At 36.2% G+C, this 20,537-nt stretch overlaps 1 protein-coding gene across 1 annotated transcript in view; it reads right to left on the minus strand.

The window, feature by feature from the left end:
• LOC105463238 (ankyrin repeat domain-containing protein 30B) overlaps positions 1 to 20,537 on the minus strand; it is a 189,337-nt gene that overhangs the window by 49,491 nt on the left and 119,309 nt on the right. The window contains 8 exon segments of the mRNA XM_071070132.1: positions 418 to 490; positions 3,331 to 3,361; positions 8,621 to 8,693; positions 8,787 to 8,815; positions 12,213 to 12,303; positions 13,797 to 13,858; positions 16,850 to 16,922; positions 17,016 to 17,044. Coding sequence (XP_070926233.1) covers positions 418 to 490; positions 3,331 to 3,361; positions 8,621 to 8,693; positions 8,787 to 8,815; positions 12,213 to 12,303; positions 13,797 to 13,858; positions 16,850 to 16,922; positions 17,016 to 17,044 — 461 coding nt within the window.

The following is a 20,537-nucleotide window of genomic DNA, read 5'->3' on the forward strand; positions in this document are numbered from 1 at the left end:
TAAGCATGAGGGGTTTATTTTTAAGTTACAATAGAATAATTTTAAAAGTCACAGTAAGTTTACTTATGCAAATAAACCTTTACCAGATTTTATATATTCTCTATTGTGGAAAAGTTTTTTCTAACATAACGTTCCTGTCACTGTGCATTTTCCAGTCCATTCCATTTTTTGGCCCTCACACCCTGAAAGTGTTTACCAATCATTTGTTATTTACTGAAGTAAAAAACAAAAACAAAAACAAAAACAAAAACAAAACTGTTTAAATCAACTACTCATATTTCTATAAAATGTTTTCATCTGACCAACTTTATATTATCAACATGAAATAATGATACACCACTGTTAAACATGAAAGGTAAATACTATACAGAACTAGATTCCAACTGAGAAAATCAACTTAACAAGAGACTATTTTACCTTGGTAGCAAGATTAAAGTCTTCCTCAACTTTTGGAGACTGTGAATTTTCAGTAGTCAGTTTGCCAAAAAGACTAGAGAAAAAAGATACAATAAAAATGAGCAAACTCATATATTTAAAAAGGAAATCTGCTAGTTCATATCTTAGTGCTCACTCCAAAAAATGAGAACAAAAAACAAAATCTGGGGAAAGATCAGTCCTCGATATATTAAATCATGTTTCTCGGTATAATTAAAATATGCTCTCTGTTTTTAAACAAGATTTTATTTACCTATATTTGACTCTACCTCCCTAACCTATAACATTCAATGAACACTCACTCTTAGTTTTACAAAAAATAGTGACTGCCAATATAATTGGCATACCCTGAGTCTAATTCGTCCTCACGAACTGTCCTCTATGATGAACTGAAAATATACTTAATGACTGACTTAACTTTTGATATCTAAACTGGAACAAACTTGATAACCTAAAATGAGGAAGAAAGATACAGTTACCTTGTCCCTTATCCATTGTCTATCTCTGATTCAAAGACTAATCTGTGTCACTGGAAAATGACATTCTTTGTTTTTAAGCATAAAAACCACTTTAAAAGGCCCGACAGAGCCTTTTTAAAAAAGGCTCAAAAAAAAAAAAAGGCCCTGTAGATTCCCTTCACCCTAAAACACTACAGAGAGTCCCCTGAAATATTTGAAATGTTGAAAAGCTGAACCTACAAATTGCAAATTACAAATGTATATTTGTTATTGGGAATATTTTTCTCACAAAAATTGAAACATTAAAAATAATAAAATCGAACTACTTATTTTATACTTGTCCTTCCTTGTTCAGATCTACATAAACTAGCAAAGCCTTAAAAATCTTCGTAGGTACTTATACCCAAGGAGAGAGTCTGCTAGAAAAACTGAGTCCTGATAGTTGGATTTCTCTAAGTACTATATGTACACAGAGAGAAAGATCTGGAAGTGGAAGTCACTATATACAGTGAAAATTTCTCCCACTTCCAGATCTTTCTTCTGCAGGACTTCATGGCAGTCTCCAACCTTTAAATATTCTGCTCATCAAGGCACAGATTACTGAAAAGATAAACTCAATGACCAACCAAGAAGCTCTGTATTTACCTGTTCCTGAAAAACAACTAAATGGAGTCTCAGTCAGTCATTCACCTCCAGCGTAAGCATGTTACCAAAAACCCAGCTGAAGCTCCATGACTTATTTGACAGCCAATCTTACCCCTGCTTTACATGTACATGAGTAGCACATCAGAGGCCTGGAAAAAGAGGCAAAGGGGAGGGGACACCTGCCTTGAGCCACAGATCTATGTAATTCAGCAACCTTCAATCCCCTAGCACTCGAGGGGCTTTAAGCCACTCCTGTGAAATTTGGGGTAAAAGAACAGAATAGAACATTTCTATCTGATTGTGGAGACTTTTCCCAGTGGCTTTTTTTTTTTTAAATTTTAAATCTTTCAGTAAAAAGCTTGAAGTTTGTCCATTCCTCCAATTAAACAAGCAAAAAAGCAGCAAACTATTCAGGACTTCTTTTGAACCCTATTTTAGTATGCCTTTCTACATAACTCCCAATGTCATCTGTGTTTTTGTTCCTCTAATTTGTCTTCACCAAACTTGTCATAAGATCCAATATTCCGATCTCTTTCGTAAAACCCTTACTCCTACCAATCCTGGGATTGTTTCACTTCAAATTTGGCCTTTCCCTGATAATTCCATTCTTATCTACTTCTACTGGGTTCTCCAGCTAATTCCATTCTTATCATTTTCCATTTGTTTAATTAGATCCATTCCCTTTCCTATCTATTATTCAAACACTCACGTACATGATGACATAAAAACAAGAGTAATGGGCTTTGAAATGAGTTTAAATATTACTTCTGATACCTCGTATATTTAAATAAGTCACTTTGAGTTTCAGATTCTCCATCTGAACAACCATTTTTCCAGGATATTAAATACAGGTTTACATTGAAAGTATTTTGATTAGTCTCCAAGAGTCTTTAAAATCCTAAAATTCCATGTGCTTTAATTTTAGCTATAGAAAAATGGGACTGGCAGAAAGGAAAAAAATTACAGAAGAAAAGAACACCAAGGAAATGAGAGAAGAAAGTAATCAGGAAAAGATTATAAATAAGTCATGGAAGAAGAGAAAAGACTCTAGAAAAAAAATGAAGAGTGCATGCAACTAGGCAGGGTACTGCTTTGAAGAAAAACTAAACTAAGAAGTCAGTAAATAGAGAATTCTATAAGATATAGCCTCTAAATATTATTAACATAATATATCTATATATAGATATTCTCCACTAAAAGTAAAATAATTCATCTATAGGATTTACCTGGTCTTCCTTATGAAATAAAAACCTATGCCTTGTGGTCACAGCTAAGTAAGATCTGCTCTAAAAACTTTGATGATAAAAACAAGGAACTGGTTATCACTTTAACTGTTAAACATGTTATAACAAAGTCTTGGATTAACCAGCGTTCTAAGGGAAATCTCTAAAAAGAGTTAACATATAACAAAATATAACCTTTTGAACTGATCCCATCTAGACCTGTGCCTTGATTGATGGATCCACAGGTATCCATCAATCTATGCTGAGGGGAAAGAGAAGGGATTTGGGAGCAAGGAAAGCAGATGGCAAACTCAAGGGTCAGCTACCTTTTAGCTATGAAATCGTAGGTCAATTAATCAACCTCTCTGAACCACATTTGCCTGATTAATACAAAGTAGGTGATAGTAGCACAGATGCTTTGCAAAGCTGTGTGATGACTATGTGAGATGGTAAATATTAAGCACATAATATGTTGTCTAAACCAGAGTAGAATACTCAGTAGATAGTGATTTCTTTTCTCTATATTCTCTCAGTTAACATATGTATTTAAAAAAACTGCAAAGTCTTACCTGGATATAGGCTCTACAGAACTCACATCCACTATTAAAGAAAAAAAAAGTAAAATATATTAAATAAACAAATATAAATAAAAATACAGAATGTTAAAAACATAAGAGGGCATGATGGCACATGCCTGTAATCCCAGCTACTTGGGAAGGTGAGGCAGGAGGATCATCTGAGGAGCCCAGGAGTCTGAAAGCAGCCTGGGAGACATCGCGAGACTTCAACTTAATTTAAAAGAATAATGCACACTTTCGTGCATGATTCAGGTCTTGGTTTAAAAAGCATAATACTCTGACGCTTTGTTACAAAGACTCAGATGATTTGTTATAAAGCATTCCTTTGGGACCATACATTGAGACTATAGTAAAATTATTATGAAGTATACTATTGGTAGAAAATTAATGCATTAAAAATGTTTTTTTCCCTTCCTTTATAGTTCTCAAATGCAAGGAAAAATAGAATTTATCACAATTTGATCTCTGCAAGTGAACTACAGTGTACAATAGTTGTAATCCAAACAGAACCCTATAAGACTGACAAAAACTGTATTATTAGCAGAATTAGTATAAGTGGACAGTGTCAACCTTAGAAAGTATAATTCCTAGACAAATGAACTAGAAGCAGTTTGAACAGAGTATACAGTAGTCTCTCCTACTTGCTCTAAGTGTAGAAAGAAACACACACAACATGATTTCCCTCTGCTCTCACACCACAATCATTAAAACAGAAGACATCTGTGACCAAATGTGTGGAGGATTTTCTCCACCGACAAATAAGCCATTAATTCTGTAGCAAAAGACAGCTGGTTGTCCTCTATTTAATTCCAACACTGTCTATCTAGAAATAGTCTCAGATCTCACAGACTGAGGGCTCAGTCTCATGAGACTGCCCTCACACACCAGTTGCAAATCTGGGTCTCTTTGATTTCTGTGATTTCAGTTACTCATGGTCAACCATAGTCCAAAAATATTAAATGGGGAATTCCAGAAATATACAAATCATAAGTCCTAAATAACATGTCATTCTAAGGAGTATGATGAAATATTAAGACATCCTGTTCCATCTCACCAGGTCATGAATCATTTCTTGTATATGCTATCTGCCCATTAGTCATCAAAATGATCTGTTCCTGAATCCCAGCCATCAACATTATCATGGCTCAATGATCCACCATCACATGAAGCAGATGATCCACTTATTTCTATGTAGTCAGATAGCCAGAAATTAATAGTAGCCTAACACCACATAACTCCTTCACCTGACTTCATCTCATCACATAGGCATTATAACATCTCACAGTCATCACATAAAAAAGAAGGGTGAGTACAATACAAGACACTTTGAGAGACCATATTCACCTAACTTTGATTACAATATATTGTTATTGTTTTATTTTATTATGAGTTATTGTTAATCTCTCACTGTGCCTAATTTATGAATTAAACTTTATCATAAATATGCACGTATACAAAAAAAAAAAAAGCACGGATGTATAGGGTTCCATACTATCCACAGTTTCAGACATTCAATGGGTGTCTTAGAAAATACCATGGATATTGAGTAATCCATGGACACCGAAGATCATCTTACCATACTTGTGCGTGTGTGTGTGTGTGTGTGTGTGTGTGTGTGAGAGAGAGAGAGAGAGAGAGAGAATGAGAGAGAGAAAAAAAAACAATACAGATCTCCACTCTCCACAAGAAGCAAATAAAAAAGACAACACTTTTCCTCACACATGACCCTTAGGTTTTGACAATTCTGGAAAAACGCTGGCACGTGTACTCCCCAGTCTAGACAGTTTCCCAGACCCTGTGTATGTATCCTGCTTTAGTTGCAAAAACTTAGGTAGGATCTTGGGAGATTTCTTCTTGGACACCAGAAATATTAACAACATTAACAGTATACCTAACAACTCTAAAATAATTATTTCGAACAGACTGCCACTGCAGAACTTGTAAGTTAAATCCAATTGACTTTTCAGTTATAATCTTACTGCTTGAAATTCTCACACTTAAAAGAAATTAGCAACATCATTTTCTCCGACTCCTCTCCTACTTTTCATTAGCCACTGCTCAGTCTCCATTACCAAGTCCTGTGACTCTGTGAAATGTTGATACTCCCAGGATTTTGTCAATGGCTTTCTTCCTATTCTACATCTTCTGCATCATGGATAAGCTCATTGAGATCTGTGGCTTTGCCTAATAATTATAATGAAATTATTCCAAGCCTACATCTTCAACCAGAGTTCTATCTCCAGCTAGAAATACTTGTAATCCAATTACCTACTGAAAATATCCCACAGGAGAGTTTCATTGAACTCTATATGTAAAGAAAACTGTTGGTCTGTCCCATGACTCTTTGCACTTTTCTGTTGACCTGACAATTTCCTACTCCTTCCCCATGAGCATTCCCCATGTGGAAACTTTTGCATGACCTGAGATTTTTTCTCTCCCCTAGCTTTTTAAACTCAATAATCACTAAATCATATTAACTGTACCTCTTTTATGCATTTGCTTTATCTTTTCATTGCCACTGGAAATACAAACTTATTTATTTTATATTTATATTTCCTAGTTAGACATAGCCCCTTAACTGATGGCTTTCACAGGGAAAAAGAAACCCTACCTATAGGGGATCAGACAAAGTGGTTAGAAAAATTATAAAGATAGTTTTAGGAAATAGACACAAACCTTCTGGGAAAGCCAGTGGCCAGTAAATGATTTGGCTGAAAGTAGCCTAATCCTCTTTACTTTCAGTTGCTAGCAATAGAGGAAATATCTAGGGAATGTGGAGGAGTTTATCTAAATACCTTGTTTACTCATGTGGTCCTAAGACAAAACTTTGATCATCCGAGGGTACATGATTGCTTTGTACCGGGGGTTAGCAATGTTAATTACCTTCTAGTGATGTATACTCAAGATGTTTGTCATTTATTCTGTACCAAATAAATGCAAACTTTGCAGGCTTATCGAGGCCAACAATGCACACTCAGGCAGCAGAGCCCCTTAGCCGCACTGACAGGCAAAACATCTGTTTCAGTGTACATCTCTCATCCATCCCTAGTTCAGGGTCCCTGGGATGGACCCAGCAGGTGGTGCCCCACAAGATGAATGCTGCAAAATAATTGTGATGGACGCCTCGAAAATGAAGGTGAAAAGGACTGCACAGTCAGTGAGTAAGTAAGTCAATGGTACCCGCTCAGGATTTCCAAGTTCAGGGGAAATAGTTCAGGCTAGGGTTTCATCATGGAACAACAGTTATCAGCACAACAGAAACAGTATATAAAAGTGTTGAAAAAGTTGCTTAAAGGTAGTGGAGCCTCAGTATCACAGGCTCAATTAAGGGACATAATGCAAACAGCTGTATTCCACAACCCATGGTTATGAAATTCCAAATTCAGCTTACCAAACGGATTTTAGATGAAGTTTTATTGGAGTAAAATCATGCCTATTTCTTCACACATTATCTATGACTACTTTAATGCTACAATGGCAGAGTTGAAAAGCTGTGATAGAGACCACATCACCTAACATATTTCCTGTTTGGCTCTTTGCAAGAAAAGTTTGCCAATTGCTGGTTTATACCATGACAGAATGCTCTGACACTTAAATCTAATCTTGGGACTCCCCTGCTCAAACAATTCTAATGAATCCCTGCAGAAAACATTGCTGGCTTCCAATGCATAGAAATTATTTTTTCTTTCTTACAGCAGAAACACAAGTTTATTTATATATTTATTATTCCATTACTCCCACCTCATCTACAAAATGAGAAATCATTATTCTAAGCTAATCACAGTAATAACATTTGCTTTTCTAGTGACTGGTTTACAAATGAGTATTTGTACTCGGAGGAAGATGTAGGAGAATCACTTGAGTCCAGGAGGCAGAGGTGGTAGTGAGGTAAGATCACACCATTGCACTCCAGCCTGGGTGAAAAAGTGAAACTCCATCCCCAAAACATAAATATTTAAAATGCATTCCTGTATTTTAAATATTTTCATTTTAATTTCTAACATTAGTTGAAGCAGTAAATACTCCGACTTCAATAAAAGCTCTCTGATATAAGCTGTCATTTGATGTTGACTTTTAGTGGCTATGAAAGACAGACTAATTAAATGTGCTTTAGAGTTAAATTCACAAAATATGGAGCCTTAAATCAAAGCAGAGCTAACTGTATTGAGTAGATCTAAAATATAAGAAAAGTAAAAAGAAAGGAAGTTCCAATAAAATACGTACAGGGTACAACTATTTATTGAAAATTTAAGACATGAAAACAAATTCTACACATAGTCTATAACCACACACATATGCTGTGAATTTCTGTTTTTTTGTTTGTTTGTTGTTTTTTGTTTTTTTGGTTTGTTTGTCGCTTTTTGACATGCAGTCTCACTCTGTTAGCAAGGCTGGAGTGGCACGATCTCCGCTCACTGCAAATTCTGCTTCCTATGTTCAAGTGATTCTCCTGCCTAAGCCTACAGAGTAGCTGAGATTACAGGCACCCACCACTGCAACTGGCAATTTTTTGTTATTTTTAGTAGACATGGGGTTTCACTATGTTGACCAGGTTGGTCTGGGACTCATGACCTTCAGTTATCTGCCCGCCGTGGTCTCCCAAAATCCTAGGATTACAAGCATGTGCTACTGTGCACAGCCTGGTGTAAAATGGTTTAAACATGCGTGGGAATGACAACAAAAACTAATTTAGGCTGTTTTCTACCTCTAGGCAATTTACAAGAGCATAAAGACACCAAGGCCAAATGCTTTAGAGTCACTCTTCTAAAACACTGTGTCTAGCAAAGAGCCATCAAGTCATGATTTTTTAAAATTATAAGTCACACACACACACACTCAGTCACTGAATCAGAAAAAAAGAAACAGATTTTCTTTCGATTCTCAGAGTGACAACACTCACAATTGTCGTGTCAGCAAGTGAAACTTTCCCTAAGTAAAGATCAGAATTCCAATCAGCATTTGAACCATTGCAAATATTTCAGTCTCAAAATTCACCTGCCTGAAAACCAAGCACGTACAGAAATTGCAAATTGGAAACGTTATACTATCAGGACATTAAAGTTGAACCACATGAGGTTAAGCAGAATACTTTTTTAAACTCTTAATCTTAGGCTTGTAAATGGCATTTTCTCAAACATAAATACTAACATTGGCAGTATTTGTACCAAGATTTCCCGTCAAATTTTGAAAAGAAAACAACACTGGGAATAAAAGGGCTCTCAGCATTTCAAATATTTTAATATTCTTCTTTCCAGAGTAAAATTAAAATTACAAAATTTACCTGCTTTGACTGTTTCTCTGTCCTTCAATTCTAAGGCTTTATTTGGATTAGAAGCTTTCATTCCACCGGTCGGCTAAATGGGTTTGGAAATAAAATAATTAATATATAATGTATACTTCATAAAATATATAGTTAATATTCAAGATAAAAATAGAAAAGTTGTTACCTGCAGAGGACCATCTTTATCAGAAGACTCTAAAAGAAAAGGGACATATATAATTGACAATATGCAAGCCTGACAAAGCCTACCAAACATTCACACAGTGTGAATATGAAGATGAATCCTCATGCTTGGATGGAAAAGGGATTACACTGGGTTGTGGGGTCTTTTGGGTTATTGTCTTTGTTAACATGCCAACGTGACAGAAATATCCCTAAGAAAATTTAACAAATAAATTTCATCAAACATGCTGTGAAGATTTCCACAGTGAAAAGATATTTAAAGTGACAATAACTAAAGCAGAAAAATCCTAATACCAGTAGGAGTAAGCTGCCATATAAGGAAAGAAGTTGTATTTAGTACGATGATCAAGTCATGACACCTCGCCCCCATACACAAAACAATGTCCAAGCTAACGGCAAAATGTAGTGGCATAAGGTTAAGAAAACACATGAGAATCATTTATGTCAAAATACTACAAGTAGCTATCACGTTCTTCAATTTGTCCTGCAATTTAGGAATTGCAAATTTGCGATGAGGGTTCAAAGGTACAATTCACTCATCATTGCATGTTCTAAATTTATCAGCATAAATATTCACTTATAGAATAAAAGTTAATAAATAAATTTATTTTGTACCTCTGTGAAATAGGATTATTTTTACATTTATGGGGTTCTCTAGTTTAGTCCTCTTAAAATTTCCTGATCCACTTATACAAAAAGGTCAATACGTACCCATCAACGAACTAATCCAGGCCCAGTGCAGTGGCTCATGCCTGTAATTCCAGCACTTTGGAAGACTGAGGAGGGTGGATGTCTCAAGGCCAGGAGTTGCAAACCAGTCTGGCCAAAATAGCAAAACCCTGTCTCCACAAAAAATACAAAAATCAACCAGGTATGGTGACACATGCCAGGAACCCAAGCTACTTGGGAGCCTGAGCTACGAGCATCACTTGAACCTAGGAAGTGGAGGTTGCAGTGAGCCAAGATCATGCTACCACACTCCAGCCCGGATGACAGAGCGAGACTCTGTCTCAAAAAAAGAAAAAAAAAACCCTAATATGAAAGTATCAAAAACTAGAAGTCAATTTCCAGAGCCTTTTTATATATCATTAACCTGCGTAATTCAAGTTTGGAATAATGGTTATTGAAAGTAACGGTTTTAGTGTTCAAGGAGTGAATTCGACAATTGCTTTGTTGCTAAAACTTATTCTATTTGTTTTACTATAAGTTGTTAAACTAGCGTTATGAAAAAGCTCTTATAAGAAACTTAGCTTCAAAAAAAACAGACATTTCTTTGACACAGAAATATATCTCCTTTCATCAAATAACAATAAAACATGCTTAATCTCTAATTTTTCCCTATTTTTAATTTTTCAGTATGACATCCTTTAACATATGTAAAGATATCAAGTATATATGCTGTTTCCCCTGAGAGATGATTGATCAATAATTAAGACAATTCAGGGGTACAAACTCTCTAAAACACGCAAAATTTATGTCTAACCATTTTAAGGCTGAATATGCATGACCATATTGCATGTATGCATTTTAGAAAAAAAAGTACTTAAAATCATAATCAATACTCTTTAAATAAAAACCTGCTTTAATTACAATGAGGTCGTTCTAGATTCAATAATATATTTAAAATTTATTTCTGAAACACTGAAGAAATCTAAGAAATTCATATATGAGAATTGAAACCATTAATTCATCTGCTTGTTTTAGGTAAAAATAGGATAAGTGAACATCCTGAATAAGTGCAAAGAAAGCAGAATGCCACGAGATGGGAAATGAATATGTAACCAAAATATTACCCTTTGTAAAGAAAATACCAGGCTTTAACCTGGTTGCTAAGACAAGACAAAAAAGCAAAACAGGCACAAATGAAACATTCAGAGCTATCTCATCATCAAGGAACCGTCTATCACTTGGAATTTAGGAATCCTAGGTGTGGTTGAAAACTATGGTTCTAAATTGTGATTCGATTATCCCTGAAGTTCAAAATCCACGCAGAGGAACCAAGTAGGGAAATACAACCTTATCTATGATTTTAATGACTATTATTTTTATAAAGGAGTGCACTGGAGATTTTAGAGTCAGGACAGGTCACATGGCATAGCTCTAAAGATTAGTGAGCCACATTTGTAATGGCTATCGAAATGTGTGGGAGTACATATTGTATTTTAAGTACATCTCCTCAGTGAAAGTGTTATGAATTGATCAGCTTGGATATATACTTAGAGAATAATACTCAATATAAATATTCACTGATTTTCATACCCAGATGGTATAATGGTATGCCAACATTTTTGTAATTTGTAGCTTAGCCATCTCAATATTTCTTGATCCATTCATGGAGGAAGATGTACAAAACTCATCAGGAATAGCAAATACGCTTTCAATATTGACATACTTGTTTCAAATTTAGTTGCAACAGACTTCTTAAATATTAATAACATTTTCTATATTAACATCAGTGCAGTACCTACGTATAACAACTATTTAAGTATTCAAGTAAAACATTCTGAATTTTCTTTCTTCTTCTTCTCTGGCTAAAAATGTACTCAAAAATAAGAGCAACATAATGCTTTCTCCTGACCCTTTTCTGTCTTCACCTTCTGTATCCGATTGCTCTTCCTCCACATTTCTCCCATGAAAGGCCTCTCCTCTTGCTACTCAGAGCAAGGTCCAAGGACAACCAGCATCAGCATCGCCTGAGAACTTATTAAAAATGCAGAATCCCAAGTCGGCTGAATCACAGTGTGAATTGTTAACAAGGTTTCCAGCTGATTTTCTAACGTCTGAAAACTTCTGGTCTATACGGAGAGTATGTGACAAATTACATACACGTGTGGCCGTGCATATATGCTTATTCTCACCTACTGCAAATACAACACAGCTCTCCATGGTCAGGTGCTTCCATCCCTAATGGCTTCCCACCAGTGAGAAAGACGGGAAGAGTCACAATATTTTTAAGCTAATTCTCTGGTAAGTTCTGGTACTAGAAGGTCACTTTATATTCTTCCCAAATTTCTAACCATACCCGATCTTTTCCTAAATAATCATTTCATTTTACCGTCCTCCATTATATTAAACCTGCTTCTTGTTCCTTGCCTGTACTCTGTGTACTGTCTGTCTTTCTCAGTCTTCATTTCCTCTTTTACTACTGTCTTCTTTCTTATTTTTTCATTTTCCTCAGGTCTTGGAATATCTTGAATTCAAACTAATAATTCAGATCCCTTTCAATGCTCTCAATGTAGTCTGTTGCTAACATCTGATAAGATATACAATTTACTACCCATTTCAATGCTGTTTTTTTCTATGTTTGCATTTAGGAGGTAACTGTCTTCTAATATTAGAGGACATCCTTCCTCATCACTTTAGAGAAATATTTGGTCAAATGACTTTTTAAATAAAAAATTATTCTTACCTTCTAATTTTCCACTTATTGTATCGAATTCTTTTCGATGTGTAGCCTTGGGTAAATACACATCATTCTGTAAAAGATCCTCAAGGAAATTCTGTTAAAAGTAATATCAATAAATAATTTCAACGGAGAAATCCCAATAATGAAGAGTATCAAAATTTCCTAATTAAAATCTTTTGGAAGAACACAGTTTCCTACTTTACAAGCAATTCAACTTAAGAGCAGACATGCGTTGAAACCCAAAACATTTTGATAGAAAATCTCATGTAACACTCTCTACATCAAGTTTTTCTTTACGTTCATGACGCTATGAACTTGGTTAGTGAGAAGGAAAAACAAATCACATGCATGAAAATAATCACTCATGCATATTTCAAATAGTATTTTTCTGAAAAATATCTAACTTGTGTTGTAGCCCTCATCAAAAATAAATACGACATTTCAAACAAAACACAATGCACTCGCTATTTGCCATAACTCATGTCACATTAATCATTTAAACTATTCATGAAGATAGAATTGCTCAGTGTTAAAAATGATACACGTCATGAAAAGAACTTTTAGAATCTGTCAAATAATGTATGCACAGAATGGTGAAAAGCTGTTTTATTTTGGTAAACAGGGCTTAAAACAAGTAACATGTTTTTGAGAGAATTTATGCTGATCGAAAAAGTGCTTCAGTAGAATGTAAATGCAGTAAGAAAGAAAAAATATGTCATGTCTAAACGAAAGCAAACAAATATTAAAATCTTTTTGTCTGATGACAAATCAGAAAAAATCTACTTGTCTATTGACTTCCACCCTTTGCTGTTACCACCAGGCAGCAGCTGCTTATTTCTAAGAGGTCACACATTGTCCACGTCTTTCCACAGCTGTGACCTTAAAATACATCACTATTCTTTGACGCTCATGCTGCTGCAGCTTGACTGCCTGCCATAAAGGGACTCGAGGAGTTCTTTTGTGAAAATAATTTATATTTTTCAAAAGACTATTCAACCAATATTCTTGTTATTATAGTCCCACAAGGTTTCCTATTCCTCACACTTTTCTTTCTCCTGAAATGTTCCTCAGGTCTACACTGAACAAGAAAGAAATGTCAATATGTCAAGTCCCCGCCATTAACTTTTCAGGTCCCAGCTCTTACAATACTGCAGTTGCCATATGAATCCAATTAGAACTTTTGTACATCTTGATAGATGTCTCTCTATGAATCCAATTAGAACTTTTGTACATCTAGATAGATATACCACAGAATCATAAATTTGCCCACAGCTGGACTCAGTGTAGTTCTTTCACTTTTAGACAAACTTATTTCAGATCCCACGTGAATTTCTCGTGGCTTCTAAGCCTTGTTTTTTACACTATAGCACGCTGGCTTCTTAAGTTAATCCTAGATAATAGGAGAATTTCACTACGAAGCAGTAATCTACTTAGCACATAGATTCTCCATTAAGCGTATTCTGAAAAATATCAAACATAATTTGGGGGTGACATAGGCAGAGGCGAGAAAATAGAGCCTAAGCCTCTGATATTACGTTTTCGTTTCATGCAATACTAATATTTTTAAAAATCAGTTATACACAGTACCTCAAAATCCAAACAACCTTCTTCGTCGTCCTTTTGTTTGGATGGCGATGGGAACTTCCGAGCTATAAAAGGTTAATCACAGATACATTCATGAGAACATTTCTCTACTGTAAACTTTAAAAACACATACAAATCGACTTTCATTCACGAATCTGAGGTGTTTTCCTCTGTAGACAGTATATTCATTTTGTCGATTACTGTCACTACTTCTATAGTCAATCCGTTAGAATTGAAATCTAAAAAGACTGAAAATTAACATATCATTCACTACAAGGCAGAAAAAAGGAAATTTGACTAACTCGTATGCATTTTTCTTCACGAAGCAGTCATATCCTCTTCTCCCGTGAAACACAGCAAGTTCTGTACTTGCTGTTCTTTCAGAAAACTTTAATAACCTATCATCTCTCATTTCGTTGTAAATTTTCATTTTGTAATATTATTTAGTTTGCTTGACTCCGCAATCTCTATTACACGGTTCTTCAAAAAAGATGATTTATCGACGAACAAGATTTTTTAGGGATGTTACCTTTTGATGTTAGTAAACTATATGTCCAACCCTTTTACATTTCAGTATGCCATGACAGTATATTGGGTGTGTTTTGGGTGTGTATATGTTTTAGGAAGAGAAGCTAAAAAAAGTTTTATTGCATATAAATTAAGAACTGCTTTAATCACAGTGACATAGTTCTTCCCTAATGCAGCAATATCTTCAGAGTCAGCTTGTGAGACCTTGGAGAAACATCGGGATTGTGTAGGTAAAACTAATTGCCCTAAGTAATCTAACGTTCCCACATGTTATAGGATAAAATCAAGGCCCACACAAGACTTGAGGAGCTCTCAGGCCCATGAGACAGAAAATGAATTTATACCAAAAATGACGTCCAGTTCTCTTTATCAACAAAAAGTACAAATTACAACTATTTGAATCAGGTTAAAGAAACAAGCAAACATGCACAACTGAAACCTAAGTGACCGTTTCACTGTTAAGGGTATGTTTATCATTTGACATCCATCAACCGTATATCTGGTTTTGAAAAGTAAATTTAACTTGTGATTTCAGCATCCCTGAAGTTCACGTTTCATGCAGAGGGTCCAAGAAACTCAAATCGTACTTTCGTATGACACCACCTTCACTCATTTTCAGAAAAGTACCCTGGATCCCTGGATCGCTTCAGAGATCTAACGTGTTGCAACACCATAGCTCTAAAATCCGTGGGTCACAGTTTGAATTGTTAGTGAAATGTATGATTGGACAAGGAAATACTTTAAATATTTTAGTTTTGATTTCTAACAAATAAAAAGTCAGTAGATAAAACTAACTCAAAGACTCTGAAATCTGCATGTTTTCATTTTTATTTATTACTTATCAGCATAAAAATTGTATAGTTAACTATGGTACAGTCATACAAGGGAATTTTATACGCACACGAATATGAAAAAACACAGTTACTTGTGTCCATTATGGATGTCTCTAAAAATTATCATGCTGATCACAAAAGAATGTTGCCAAAAATTACACTGTACACCCATGTACGCATTAGAAGTTGAAAAAAAAATTTACATATTAAATATGAGCACGCACACACGTTGTAAAATATTTAAACATGCATAAGAATTGTTTAAAAAAGTAGTTTAGAATATTGGTCACTTCTAGACAATAAGTGGGACTAGTGTAAAAAGACTCTGGGGCCGGGTGTGGTGGCTCACGCCTGTAAAGCCAGCACTTTGGGAGGCCGAGGTGGGCGGAACACCAGGTCAGCAGATCGAGACCATCCTGGCTAACATGGTGAAACCCCGTCTCGCCTAGAAAACACAAAAAATTAGCCGGACGTGGTGGCGGGCGCCTGTAGTCCCAGCTACTCCGGAGGCTGAGGCAGGAGAATGGCGTGAACCCGGGAGGCGGAGCTTACAGTGAGCCGAGATCCCGCCACTGCTCCCCAGCCTGGGCCAGAGAGCGAGCCAGCCAGACTCCCTCTCGAAAAAAGGAAAAGAAAGAAAAAAGAAAATCTAAGACATGAAAACAAATTCTACACATAGTCTATAACCACACACATACGCTGTGAGGTGTTGTTTGTTTGTTCCTTTGCTTTTTGAGATGGAGTCTCACTCTGTCACTCAGGCTAAAGTGGCACAAGCTCGGCTCACTGCAACTTCTGCCTCCTAGGTTCAAGCGATTCTCCTGCCTCAGCCTCCAGAGTAGCTGAGATTACAGGCACCCACCACCACAACCGGCGATTTTTGGTTATTTTCTGTAGAGATGGGGTTTCACTATGTTGACCAGGTTGGTCTGGGACTCCTGACCTTCAGTTATCTGCCCGCCTTGGTCCCCCGAAATGCTAGGATTACAGGCATGTGTCACCGTGCACAGCCTGGTGTAAAATGTTTCAAACGTGCCTGGGAATGACAACCAAAACTAATTCAGGCTGTTTTGTACCTCTAGGCAATTAATTACAGTAGCATAAAAAGTGACTCGAATGCTTTAGAGTCACTCTTCTAAAACGCTGTGTCTAGCAAAGAGCCATCAGGTCATGATTTTTTAAAATTATAAGTCACACACACACACACACACACACACACAGAGAAACACGCACACACACCCCACACACCCACTCAGTCACCGAATCAGAAAAAGAGAAACTGATTTTCTTTCGATTCTCAGAGTGACAACACTCACAACTGTCATGTCAGCAAGTGAAACTTTCCTCTAAGATCAGAATTCCAATCAGCGTTTGAACCACTGCAAATATTTCACAGTCTCAAAATTCACCTGTCTGAAAACCCAGCACGTACAGAAATTGCAAATTGGAAACGTTATACTATCAGGACATTAAAGTTGAACCACATGAGGTTAAGCAGAATATTTTTTTAAACTCTTAATCTTAGGCTTGTAAATGGCATTTTCTCAAACATAAATACTAACATTGGCAGTATTTGTACCAAGATTTCCCGTCAAATTTTGAAAAGAAAACAACACTGGGAATAAAAGGGCTCTCAGCATTTCAAATATTTTAATATTCTTCTTTCCAGAGTAAAATTAAAATTACAAAATTTACCTGCTTTGACTGTTTCTCTGTCCTTCAATTCTAAGGCTTTATTTGGATTAGAAGCTTTCATTCCACCGGTAGGCTAAATGGGTTTGGAAATAAAATAATTAATATATAATGTATACTTCATAAAATATATAGTTAATATTCAAGATAAAAATAGAAAAGTTGTTACCTGCAGAGGACCATCTTTATCAGAAGACTCTAAAAGAAAAGGGACATATATAATTGACAATATGCAAGCCTGACAAAGCCTACCAAACATTCACACAGTGTGAATATGAAGATGAATCCTCATGCTTGGATGGAAAAGGGATTACACTGGGTTGTGGGGTCTTTTGGGTTATTGTCTTTGTTAACATGCCAACGTGACAGAAATATCCCTAAGAAAATTTAACAAATACATTTCGTCAAACACGCTGTGAAGATTTCCACAGTGAAAAGATATTTAAAGTGACAATAACTAAAGCAGAAAAATCCTAATACCAGTAGGAGTAAGCTGCCATATAAGGAAAGAAGTTGTATTCAGTAAGATGACCAAGTCATGACCCCCGCCCCCTCAAAAAAACGAGATGTCCAAGCTGATGGTAGAATGCTATGATATACAGTTAAGGAAACACATGAGAATCACTTATGTCAAAATACTACAAGTAGCTCTTATGTTCTTCAATTTGTCCTGTAGTTTAGAAATTGCAAATTTGCGATGAGGGTTCAAAGGTACAATTCACTTATCATTGCAGAGAATGCTCTAAATTTATCAGCATAAATATCTACTTATAGAATAATAGTTAATAAATATGTTCATTTTTGTACCTGTGTGAAATATGAGTATTTTTACATTTATGGGGTTCTCTAGTTTAGTCCTCTTAAAATTTCCTGATCCACTTATACAAAAAGGTCAAAGCATACCCATCAACAGACTAATCCAGGCCCGGTGCAGCGGCTCATGCCTGTAATTCCAGCATTTTGGAAGGCCGAGGAGGGCGGATCTCTCGAGGCCAGGAGTTCCAAACCAGCCTGGCCAAAATAGCGAAGCCCGTCTCCACAAAAATACAAAAATCAGCCAGGTATCGTGGCACATGCCTGGAACCCAAGCCACTCGGGGGCCTGAGCTACGGGAATCACTTGAACCCAGGAGGCGGAGGTTGCAGTTAGCCAAGATCATGCCACTGCACTCCAGCCTGGATGACAGAGCGAGATTCTAGAAAAACAAACAAACAACAACAACAACAACAAAAAACCTAATATGAAAGTATCAAAAACTAGAAGTCAATTTCCAGGGACTTTTTACGTATCATGAACCTGCGTGTTGCAATGTTAGAATAATGGTTATTGAAAATAACAATTTCAGCGTTCAAGGAATGAATTCTACAATTGCTTTGTTGCTAAAATTTATTCTGTTTGTTATACCATATGAGTTGTTAAACTACTGTTATGAAAAAGCTCTTATGAAACACTTAGCTTCAAGAAAAAACAGACATTTCTTTCACATAGAAATATATCCCTTTCATCAAATAATACTAATAAAATAGGCTTAATCTCTCAGTTTTCTCTACTTTTACATTTTTCAGTATGACATAGCTTAATATATTTAGAAATACCACTTATACATGTTGTTTCCCTTGAGAGATGATTGATCATCTCTCAATTAAGGCACTTCAGGGATATTAACCCTCTAAAACACACCAAATTTATGTCTAACCCTTTTAAGGCTAAATACGCATGATCATATTGCATGTATGTGTTTTAGAAAAAAAAAAAAAAAAAGTGCTTAACATTGTATCCGATACGCTTTAAATAAAAACCTCCTTTAATTACAATGAGAAGGTCGTTCTCGATTCATTAGTATCTTTCAAACTTACGTCTGAAGCACTGAAGAAACCTCAGAAATTCAGATGTGAGAATTGATACCATTAATTCATGTGCTTGTTTTAGGTAAAAATATGATAAACGTACATCCTCACTAAGGGCAAAGACAGCAGAGTGCCATGAGATAGGAAATGAATATGTAACCAAAATATTTTCCTTTATGAAGAAAATAGCTGGCTTTCACTTTTCTAAGACAAGATAAAAAAGCAAAACAGGCAGAGATGAAACATTCACAGCTATCTCATCATCAAGGAACCGTTTACCACTTGGAACTTAGGAATCCTAGGCATGGTTGAAAACTCTATTTCTAAATTGTGATCTGATTTTCCTTGAAGTTCACAATCCAGGAAATACTACCCTAGTTATTTTCTTTTATTACTTTTATTTTTATAAAGGGGCACGCTGGAGATTTTTTAGAGTCAGGACAGGTCACATGGCATAGCCCGAAAGATTAGTGAGCCACATTTGTAATGGCTATTGAAATGTATGGCTTTGCATACCTGTATATTAAATACTTCACTTTTAATTTCTAATATAGCATGAAGCAGGACACACACTTAAACAAAGGCTTGTTGGCATCTGTAATTATACTTATGTTGCTTTTGAATCATCATGAAGAGAGTCTAATTAAACGTGGTGCTACGTGAACATGCAATATGCACACTACGAAATCTTTTTGTTGTTGTTGTTGTTGTTTAGACGGAGTCCCGTCCTGTCGCCCAGGCTGGAGTGCAGGGGCGCGATCTCGGCTCACTGCAAGCTCCGCTTCCCGGGTTCTCGCATTCTCCTGCCTCAGCCTCCCGAGTAGCTGGGACTGCAGGTGCCCGCCACCAAGCCCGGCTAATTTTTTGTATGTTTTCGTAGAGACGGGGTTTCACCATGTTAGCCAGGATGGTCTCGATCTGCCGACCTCGTGATCCACCAGCCTCGGCCTCCCACAGTGCTGGGGATTACAGGCGTGAGACACTGCGCCCGGCCTGAAATCTTAAAATAAATGAAAGGCGAGCTAATCGCCGAACAAAACAAAGTTGCTGTGGAATGACAAGAACACGGTACAACCCTTTATATATGATGTTTGCAAAAAGCGTTAATACCAATATGTATATGCTGAGTGATGAGGAGAGAAGTGATCTTGAATCAGAGGAGCAAATCATGACACTGAGAAAATAAATACAAAAGCTGGACGGAGAATGCTACGCTGTGTCCTCAATGCAACACATTAAAAGGACGTATATCATTACATTGCAAGCATTCATCGTGCTCTTTACCATGTCCTGTCATTGAGAAGGTACACCGTTCCGATGAGAGTTCAGCTGGATGTAGAATTCACATCTCCTCAGTGAAAGCGTTATGAATTGATCAGCTTGGATATATACTTAGAGAATAATACTCAATATAAATATTCACTGATTTTCATACCCAGATGGTATAATGGTATGCCAACATTTTTGTAATTTGTAGCTTAGCCATCTCAATATTTCTTGATCCACTCATGGAGGAAGATGTACAAAACTCATCAGGAATAGCAAATACGCTTTCAATATTGACATACTTGTTTCAAATTTAGTTGCAACAGACTTCTTAAATATTAATAACATTTTCTATATTAACATCAGTGCAGTACCTACGTATAACAACTATTTAAGTATTCAAGTAAAACATTCTGAATTTTCTTTCTTCTTCTTCTCTGGCTAAAAATGTACTCAAAAATAAGAGCAACATAATGCTTTCTCCTGACCCTTTTCTGTCTTCACCTTCTGTATCCGATTGCTCTTCCTCCACATTTCTCCCACGAAAGGCCTCTCCTCTTGCTACTCAGAGCAAGGTC

Source organism: Macaca nemestrina, chromosome 9 (assembly GCF_043159975.1).
Source record: "Macaca nemestrina isolate mMacNem1 chromosome 9, mMacNem.hap1, whole genome shotgun sequence".
Lineage (NCBI taxonomy): Eukaryota > Metazoa > Chordata > Mammalia > Primates > Cercopithecidae > Macaca > Macaca nemestrina.